Source organism: Ursus arctos, unplaced genomic scaffold (genome assembly GCF_023065955.2).
Source record: "Ursus arctos isolate Adak ecotype North America unplaced genomic scaffold, UrsArc2.0 scaffold_5, whole genome shotgun sequence".
Taxonomy (NCBI): Eukaryota; Metazoa; Chordata; class Mammalia; order Carnivora; family Ursidae; genus Ursus; species Ursus arctos.
The window spans coordinates 33686935-33696036 of NW_026623067.1; the positions used below are offsets into that span (position 1 = coordinate 33686935).

Below are 9102 nucleotides of genomic sequence, written 5' to 3' on the forward strand. Positions count from 1 at the left end.
TCATCACCCCCATCTTGCAGAAACAGAAAGAGGGCCTCCACCTTTCTCTGGCTGTGGCTCCCAGAGAGCCTGGCTCCGGAGCCCCACAGCCTTCTGGTGGGCACTTTCCACCTCTCCCTGAACCCCATTGGAATCATGGGGCCCTGGGCCACACGGATCTTGACTGATCCTCCGTCTACTATCTTCCCTAAATGGGGACCCTCTAGTTCTGTATGTACGGACCTGGTTATTCTGATGAACCTACCCTTGAAGACCTAGCTTTCTGTTTTTTAGTTTTCTGTGCTCCACAAAGGTGACAAAATTGAGAGGTATTTGGGAGACGCCAGGTTTCCTTCCTTCCCAATGCATTTGTCCCTGTTTATTCACAATGTGGTAAACATTTGATTGTCATCCTGGCCTCACTGAATAGAAAAAAATGCAGTAGTCTAGGATTTTGGTACATTTCAAATATATTTTATTACTTTTCTTTTTGTCTTAGAAAGAATATGAAACCTGCATGCAACGCTAATGGTTTCTGACATGTGCATAGCATAGGACACAGCAGTACAATGAGGCGTATACTGAAGGGGCAGTGTGTGGAGGGGGCATTCTTAAGAGTATATTTACAAAGGAAAGGGCACGTGGTCATCTTAGTTTTCAAAAGAGGACTGCACTGTTTAATATTGAAGAATTACATGGGGAATCACAGACAGAATGCTTCTGTCCTGCCTGTTCTATTGCAAGGAGGGAAAGAAACATGCTTTGAAGGTTCTCCATCATGGATAGAATGTGTGTCTGTAGCTGGGCCTTGTGCAAGTCTGGGTATATTTTTAAGTTTTCTCGTCAGGTTTTGCTAACAGTGTTGGGAACTTCACGTGCTTCCAGAGCATTCAATACTGAAGCAGCGAACCTTTCACAAGGAGAGAAGACCCAACCCATTCCTTAAGGACCCTATGCTTTGCCATCCCAGAATCTTGGAAATGTTTCCTAGAGTATGTAAAAATAAACCAGGGGGAGAATGAAGCACATTTCTCTGGCAGCCAAACTAAGGTTCCACAAAGAACAAATACAGAGAGATTGGTTTCTGCTTGCCCAGTGACAGGGGCCACCATGGAGTCCCCCTGAGGCTGTGACCAACCATGAGCCCAGGAGAGCCCGTGGCAGCTGTGTGGAGGCGCCAAGACCTCTGAGCGGAAGCTTCCAGCATTAGCAACGGAGCAATGCTGCTATGAAGTGTTTCAACCAAGCTCTGTGTTTCTCCCAGGCGCTTATAAAGCTCAGATGTAGTGATGTCTGGACAAATACAAAAAATCATTTTCTTTTTTTTACAAAGGAAAGGCATGAGTTTCCCCCTTTTCGATAAAAAGCAGTGTGTGATAAAGTCTGGAGCACAAGAGAGAAGGGTCTCACATCTGGAAGCCTTCCGCACACAGCTATAAAATGTAAAAATTGACCCTTGGTAAAAAGTGCTTTGTAACAATATATAATTTGTGTCTTATGCCTGTGAGAGAGGAAAGGTTTTTTTGTTGTTGTTGTTTTGTTTTTAATCTGCAGAGTCCTTTGCTTGTCTCCCAGCTGGTGTGAAGTTTTCCCATGCGGGATTTTTCGCCCTACTCTTCGTAGACCCTAGGAAAAGAAAACACCCATGTAAGTGGCTCAGGATGTGACATAGGTGTTCCACAGGCCAGTGGCTAAGCTGCTTCATCCTTGTCTTTATGAGTGCCCCTCCCAGGAATGCTGGAACTTGGGAGAAGTGGGGGTGGGGGTGGGGAACACCTCAGAGGAAGTCATCACTTGGACCACAAAACCTTACCCTAATCTGGTTTTGTGCGTTCTCAACAGCCTCCACCTCTGCAATCCTCAAAGCCCCGTGGAGCAAACCCTCTCTCTATGTGAGGAAACTGAGGCACAGGGGACTTCAGATTTGCCCAATGAACGCTGAATGTCAGTGGTGGGAATGAGGTCTGTCTCCAGCGTGAGCAGGGATGCGACAGGGGAGGACAGGCGTCCCGTCCTTCAACTTAGGATGGCATCTTTCTTTGTACTTTGCCCAGAGAATGTGTGTCTTCCAGAAAAATGCTCGTTCTAGAAGCTGCTGCCTGAAGACTGAAGGGTGGTGGTCGGGCTGGGGCCGGGGCTGTCGGGGAGGCCTGTGGCTCAAGGTCACTTCCTCTAGTGGTTGTGGGGCCTGTGCATTCCCAAGCTGACCTTTCCTCCTCACCCCTCAGACTGTCTCTCTTTAGGTACTTAAGTCCCTTCTCTTCTGCCCCATGGCTGTTCCAGGGCCATGCTTCATACTCAGACAGCCCGCCGATTCCTCTGCCTCATTGCTGATTTTTGAGTAAGACCACCAAATTGTGCTCTGCCTGATGCTGCTGCTTCCCATGGCAGCAGGCAGCTTGGGCTCTGAGATGCGGAGCTGCTAGTCTGGCTCCGCAGGCCTGCACTGCCCGGCTCGCTTCTCCTTCCTCTACACTACGTTTAGCTTTCTCTCGCTGTCTCTCCAAAGAGGACTTCGAGATAAGTTCCTATCTCTCCATTGTACATTCATGGAGACATTTTCAACCTTTTACAGGGGGAGGGCAAGGGATTGCCCCCTTCCTCTCCCAGGATGCCCTGGGCTTTCCCCAGAAAGAGGACGAGCTCATTTTGTAATGAAGTGACGTGAGGCCTGGTAACAGAGATGCTCTCATCATTGGAATTTGCAGAAATAAAAACAGAGTGACATTGTCCCATGCCTGCTTCCTCTTCGTCAGAGCTGGCGCCCAGGTGGAGGGCTGAGGGACAAAGTGTGCAAACCACCTGAATGTTTGCTAGCAGTCTGGTGGAGATGTTCTCAACCCCTCCCTGGACTGACCCTGAGGTTAGCCTCGTTCCACTTTGATGACGCAGGGCCTGGAGAGTGGCAGTGGACAGGGCAGGTCCTGCTTTTGCCACGTGAGCCACCTGCCCTGACCAGAAGGAGGGCTTCATTCCCATTAGATTTATGGAAAATAATCTCTCACTCTCATCAGTTTCTATTTCAAGCTGCTGCAGATGAGGCAGTTTTGGAGGCAGCACAGAAGGCTCAGGAACTGGGGTTGGGCCCAAGTGTCTGCCATGGGAGAGCTGGTCATGGGCTGAGCTGAGGGTGGAAGGGCTGGGTGGGACAAGGGGAGGGGTGGCTCAGGCACCCGCTGTACGCAGGGTGACCCTGGGAGGCCTGGCTCCCTGCCATGTGCTCCCAGGGAAGTTACTCCCCATCTCCACTTAGCCTCAGTTTCCCCTCTGCAGGATGAGGTGCTGGCACCAGCTCTTGAGGGAGTCCCCTCTGTGTGTGTGTATGCAAGCCCTTCTCTGAACATGCTGTGTAGGTACAGGTGTAGACAGGCCCTGAGTGTGTGAGGAGTGGGTATGCTCTGGGACAGGCTCTCTTGTATGTGGTATGAGGAAACCAGGAACTTTCCAGACATGGGACCCCAGGAGATTAGAGATGGAAAATCATTTTCTGATGATGGAGAAACAGAGCCCAGAGAGGACAGGGGTCTGGTTCATGGCTCTGATCATCTGGCTACTACTGGCCTCTGAGATTAAGAGTGGCTCTGATTTTAAAGGGTCAAGGTCATTTTAAAGGTCCCCCCCTGCACCTGCATGGGAGGGAGTCCATTAGCTTTCTGGGCAAGTAGGGGGCATGCGGCACCTTGAGGGGAGGGAGTGTTGCTGGCAAGGAATTGTCCTCATCAAATTGTGGTGTTGTACCCAGTGTTACAGTTAATAAACCCAGTTACTTCAGTGGTCATGTTTTACCACACAAGAATCACAGAGAGCCACGCCAGGTGCTTGCTCATTCATTTGACAGAGGGAAACAGAAGATCGGAGACCTTAAGTTACTTTGAAAAGAAGAGGAATTAAGACTACAACTTAAAACATTAGCATGGTGCAAACTTTAGTTCACAAAAGGATACATTTTTGATGCTTACAATTGTCCAAGAGAGCAGTCACCTGCTTTGCGAAGTGGTGAATTCCTTACCCCGTGGGGTTCTGTAAGCAGGGCTGGGTATCTGCTTGCTGTGGCTACTGTGGCAGGTGTTCACCCAATAAATGGGGCTCGATGAGCTGGCTGGCGTCTAGGATCTGGAGTGGGGGGAAGGTGGGGAGGAAGGTGCGAGGAGGTGGGCCATACCTGCGCTTCTCGTTCCAGGCATTGTACCACTTGATGAACCGCTTGGTGCTCTGCAGCTTGGGGTGCAGGCAGTGCTCCTGACCCCGGTACCTGGACACGCTCTTGGTGGTGATGCTGAAATGGAGCAGCATGCAGTGGAGGATTGAGCGGCCTGAATGGCAGCCCCTCAGTGTGGCCTGTGGGGGGCTCTGGTCCATCCCCGTCAGGACACTGAGAGACTGTGGCCTCCTCCCTCCTTTCATGGGAGCGTGCCCATGTGCCCACTGCCTGGCTGGCTCTTTGAAAGTTCCTGGGTGTCCCCTTAGGCTCTCACTTTTCCCCTGGAGCCCTTAGAGTCTGGGATAGTACCCCGACCCCGTGCCTACCCCCATGAGGCTGTTGTTTACAGGGCTTATGCCTCCCTTGGAGAACAAAGCTCAGGGAACTCTTCCAGCTGCTCTGAACCTGGGGATGGAGAGGTGGAGAGAGCTAATGCCAGCCAGGTGCACATGCTAAGACCTCTTTCCTTAGATATGATGAGCTCAAGGTGGGACTTAGACATGCTGTGTACATGTGGTGATCTCTGTCTGACCCTTCAAACCCCAGTTCCACTTGATCCTCTGAAGATTGCCTCAGGGCCAGGCATTGCAGATCTTGAAGTTAAGTCTTACTGGCCTTGAAGCCCATTTTGATTCCTGACTATGAAGTCCCTGGTGTCTCAGCCTCCAGCAGGAAAATAAGACCTCCCTTCAGGCCTCTGTCAGCCAGTGTTCCAACCCAGTGGAGGCCCTAGCCATGTGGCAGAGAAGCAGGTGCCATCATACAGAGTATGAATCCCAGGTCTGTCTGTGGACCTTGGGTAAACTCTCTGAATAAGTTTGCCCATCTGTAAAATGGGTCTGATAATAGGACATAGCTCTTAGGGTTATTGGGTGATGAGATGATATAATCTATGGAGAATGCCTAGCACCTGGTAGATGCACAGGGAAGAGTTACTGTCATTAGTATTTGTCATGGAAGATGGGATGGCTGGGGAGAAGGAGAAGCCTTAGTGTGTGAGCTCCAGCCTGGACGGGGAGCCAGGACTGCTGCTTGAACCTCTAAGCCCCTCTCAGCCAGGGCTGCGCTAGGGCGACAGGATTTAGGAGGAAGCTTCTGGGTGGGGGAGTAAGGATGGTGTTCCAGAATGAGGAACCACGTAGGGGACCTGAAAAAATGGAAGATGAGAGGGGCCATTCCCTGAGAGGTCATAGCACGAGCAAGGGATGGTCATGGACTGGGTGCTGGGGAATGAGCTGCAGGGCCAAAGAGGGGCAGTTGGAAGCTGGAATGGGAAGAGCAGGAAGGGAAGGAGAGAGGTCAGCTAGGGCCCCGCAGGTTCCCAAAGGTAAAGTGTCAGGGCACAAGGGCCAAGTTCTAGGTGGGAACAGGGCCACCATGAACCAAATATCCCAGTTGACAGGGAGAAAAGAATAAAATCTTGCCATCAGTGTGGGGGCAGAATATTTCTGGGCAACTTGTTCACTTCCCTTCTCTGTGCTCTTAGTTTCCAAGGCCCCCACCACAGCCTCAGCTTCCTTGAGCAGGAGTGGGTCTTCTGCTAATGTCTGTGGACTGAGCTCTGCCTTGCCTGGCCCTCCCTGAGACCAGTCACTTGCTCCCTTGGTCCTGTCCCTCCTTCTAGGTCTCAAGCATGGGGCCAGGCTTCAGGGTGGAGTGTGCTCGGTCTTCTCCCTGTGGGACCATGGTCACTCTGCGGGAATTTAGCCCACTGTCTCTGCCTACAATACTGCTTCGGAATGAAAGAATGTGGCGAAGCCTGATGAAAATCCCTGCCTCACTTAGGTCACTGTACAGGCTGAGGATCCCCAGTCCTGAGGGGAGGGGCAGCAGGGCAGGACACTTGACCCTCCACCACAGTCCTCAAATGCTTGTCACAATACTGGGACTATGAAAATTGGTTGTGGGGGTGAAGAAATGAGGATTTCTGTTTCCAGCAGTTACTCAGGAATTCTGGGTCCTTCGTCGCCTCTCCTCAGTGGTTCTAGGTGCTGAGGGTTTTGGCAAGAGTTCAGCGGACAGATGACACAAATTGCCCTTTTAAAATCTGGAGTCTCCTGGTGCAAGAACTCCCACTTGCAAAGCTGACTGCCCTCCCCACCCCACCCCCAGCCTCATCAGAGATTTCTGGGTGACTCAGGGTGAGCTGGAAAACTTCCTTTTGTTCAGCTTTTGTGACTGAAAACCTGCTTTGGCAAAAAGTGCTGGCCCCTCATCTGATCTAAAGATTCTTGGAGCTTGAGACGGGAGAGGACATTTAGCCCTTCGGGGATGGGGGATGTGGGTGTGGGTGAAGGTTTAGGGGACGCTGACTGTGTTCGGACCTCCGGAGGCCCCAAGTTTTCACAGGGCTGCATAAAGCCTTCTCGTACCTGCCCGCTGCTGTCAGTTTCCTCTCTATTCTGAAAAGTTTTGCCAGGAAAAAGAGTAAGCCTGTTTATTGAGGGTTCTGTCCTTTTGAGATGGCTCTGCACCCCATACGCTGCTTCTCCTTCCCTGCAAGCTCTTGGCACCTTGCCTTGGGGTATGGGGTGGTTTTCAGCACTTAGAGGAGTGCGGACTTAATTTTCAGTGTCCCTGTCATCTGCGGCCCCCAAGCTGGGAACCATGGGGGGCTTGTAGCTCCTTCCACAGCTTGTGGGAACCCTGGCCCTCACCAAAGAGGATTTTCTAGCAGTTTTTCTGGACTTGGGTTTGCAAGGCAAGGCGCAGGGACAGGAGGTTAATTTAGGTGCCCGGGTGGGAAGGCAGTGGGGTTCAGCTCAAGCCTGATGGCTTTGCAAATTCCCCTAACTTGAGCCTGACTGTGCAGCCCCCAGGTGGCAGTGGGGGGTGGGGCTGCCTTTGCATACACTGTGTGGAGGCCTTTGGGCCAGCAGGTCCAGCAGACAGAAGGCACTTGCCCAGACTGAGAATAAAGTGTGTCCTGTTGCTGGGGGAGGGGAAGAGGGGCCAATGGTCCATGGCAGATATTTGGTAGCTGCTTTGCCAAGGGCTTCCTTCCTGGCCAAGTGCGTATTGATGGGGAAACAGTGGTGCTGGACTCAAGTGGTTAATTGGGAAGGCAGAGGAGCAAGGAAACTCAGTGTTCTCTCACTCTGCCCCAGTTTTTAAAATATTCCTCGCATCCCCACCAAGCAGGGCTCCAGCCGCATGGCACGTTAACCCCAGAAGAACACTTCGCATAGCACTGCTCAGGCTCAGGGACCCACAAGAGTATAGCAGGTGTGGAAGATCAAGGATCAGATTCAAAATGATATTGGTAGAAGCCAAAAACTGGCCGTATGTGGTCCCCTGATTGGAAAAAGTTTCTGAAAGGAGGGTCTGAGGACTAAGAGACATTTGTTTTTATTCTCTCTCCGGTAACAGGAAAGCAGCACGCCTCCCAGTTTGGGTGCAAGTTCAACAGTTCTGGGTGTGTTTTGAGTGCTTTCAATCCGGATTTTCTAAAGTTGGCACAAGGGGAGCCATTTAACCCTTGATCACCCCAGAAAGATGGGCAGTGCAAGCACCTAGGCAGCGCATTTGAATCTTAGCAAGGGTGAACTCCCAGAGCGCGGGACAGTGACCCTCTTTCCAAACTCTTCACACTGTCGCGCCAGCGTCCCAAGGACTCACTGGGCAATTACAAAGGCTGGTCCACGGCCTTGCCAGAGGCACAGAGGAATGTTTGTTAGCCCGCCCAATCCAGCCCCATGCTGTGCCCCAGCACCGGGTTAAGAGCCGCGCGCACGCGCTCCCGGTGAGAAGCCAGAACTCACATAACCATCTTCTCCTCGCAGTGCGGGTACTTTGGCTTCATTTCCAGCTTCTTCACGTCGCTGTAGCGAATCTTGGGCCCCTTTCGCGAGCACTTGCATTTGGACCCTGCAAGAGAGAGCGCGGGGTGCCCTTCAGCTGCGTGCGGGGTCTCCTGCCCCCGACCTCCCTCGGTGCCCACCCAGAACCTCCAGGGTCCCAGGAAGCCCAGCAGTTGGCGCCTGGGTGTCCCAGGACGGGACGGCGACGAGGGACCTCTCCGGCACTCACCGTCCACGCGTGCGGCACACAGCGCCAGGAGCAGCAGGAGCAGCGCGGCCGATAGGAGTCTCATGCTGGCCGGAGGGGCGCGGCGCGGGAGCAGGGAATGGGGAGGGCGCCCGGCCGGCTCGGCTCTCTCTGCCCGGAGCGCGCCTCCCGGCTCCGCTCGCTCCCGCTGCGCCCGTCGGTGGGTGCCTCGGCTGTCGCGCTACGCTTCTGCGCTCGGCTCCGCACTCTCTCCGCAGCCTCCCTCCTCCCGCCGGGGCCTCTTTTAAATCCGCTCCTGCCCTAGCCGCAGCGAGCTCATTAATATGCAGAACCACTCGGTGACTCACTGAGATTTCTCAACGAGGTGGGGGGAGGAGACCTTCCCCGCCCCGGGCCCGTGATCACAGCGGCGCTCACTCAGAGCCACGCGCGCACAGGCACACTCACACCCGCTGCCCTCTCACTTCTACGCACACTTGCACACCGGGACGCCAGCCGGCGCACACCGCCGGTCCCTGGGCTGTACCGGACACTTGAGAGGCTGCTTAAGAGTACTGCTTTTCTGCTTCGCGTGGTTCCCTCTGGCCAGCCCGACCTCCGCTGAGGGACCCAGGCCCGAGGCCCAGACCTTCTGAGAACTGAAAGGGTTTTGGAGCAGGTGCCAGGTGTGGGTGCCAGCAGGCCTGACTCCTAGGGCGTGAGTTGTCCTTGTTGGGCCAGCAGCCTTGGTGGCCAGAGCACAAGGCCAGGTCTGGCGGGAGGTTGCCATAGGGTGTACAGCAGCAAAGCTATTGCCTGTGGCCAGGGGGCTGCCTCCAACGGTGTGTGTGAGGGAGATTTGGTCCCTCTGAGAGGAAGGCTTGCTAAAGTGGTGTGTGGCAGTGGGAGCTGCCTGCAGAGTGGGGAGAAGCAGC

General features: G+C 53.4%; 1 protein-coding gene across 2 annotated transcripts; it reads right to left on the reverse strand.

The window, feature by feature from the left end:
- Positions 1 to 431: 431 nt before the first annotated feature.
- On the reverse strand, positions 432 to 8508 carry CXCL14 (C-X-C motif chemokine ligand 14). 2 transcript variants are annotated; one of them, XM_026507605.3, is made up of 4 exons: positions 8210 to 8508; positions 7942 to 8047; positions 4142 to 4255; positions 432 to 1605 (listed from the first exon to the last, which is right to left on the reverse strand). In XM_026507605.3, exons 1-4 carry the CDS (start codon positions 8271 to 8273, stop codon positions 1590 to 1592), a joined length of 300 nt encoding a protein of 99 aa, XP_026363390.2. In that variant the 5' UTR covers positions 8274 to 8508; the 3' UTR covers positions 432 to 1589. The 2 variants fall into 2 exon arrangements, with proteins under 2 accessions (XP_026363390.2, XP_057163173.1); XM_057307190.1 differs by having other exon boundaries at positions 432 to 4255; positions 8210 to 8496.
- Positions 8509 to 9102: the final 594 nt, after the last annotated feature.

Bases quoted from the DNA above. Each gene is read 5' to 3' on its own strand.
- CXCL14 (XM_057307190.1), bottom strand. From the start codon at position 8,273: ATGAGACTCCTATCGGCCGCGCTGCTCCTGCTGCTCCTGGCGCTGTGT. The intron at 8,048-8,209 runs GTGAGTGCCGGA...TCTCTCTTGCAG, and splicing joins GTGTGCCGCACGCGTGGACG to GGTCCAAATGCAAGTGCTCG. The intron at 4,256-7,941 runs GTGAGTTCTGGC...GCTCCATTTCAG, and splicing joins TGCGAGGAGAAGATGGTTAT to CATCACCACCAAGAGCGTGT.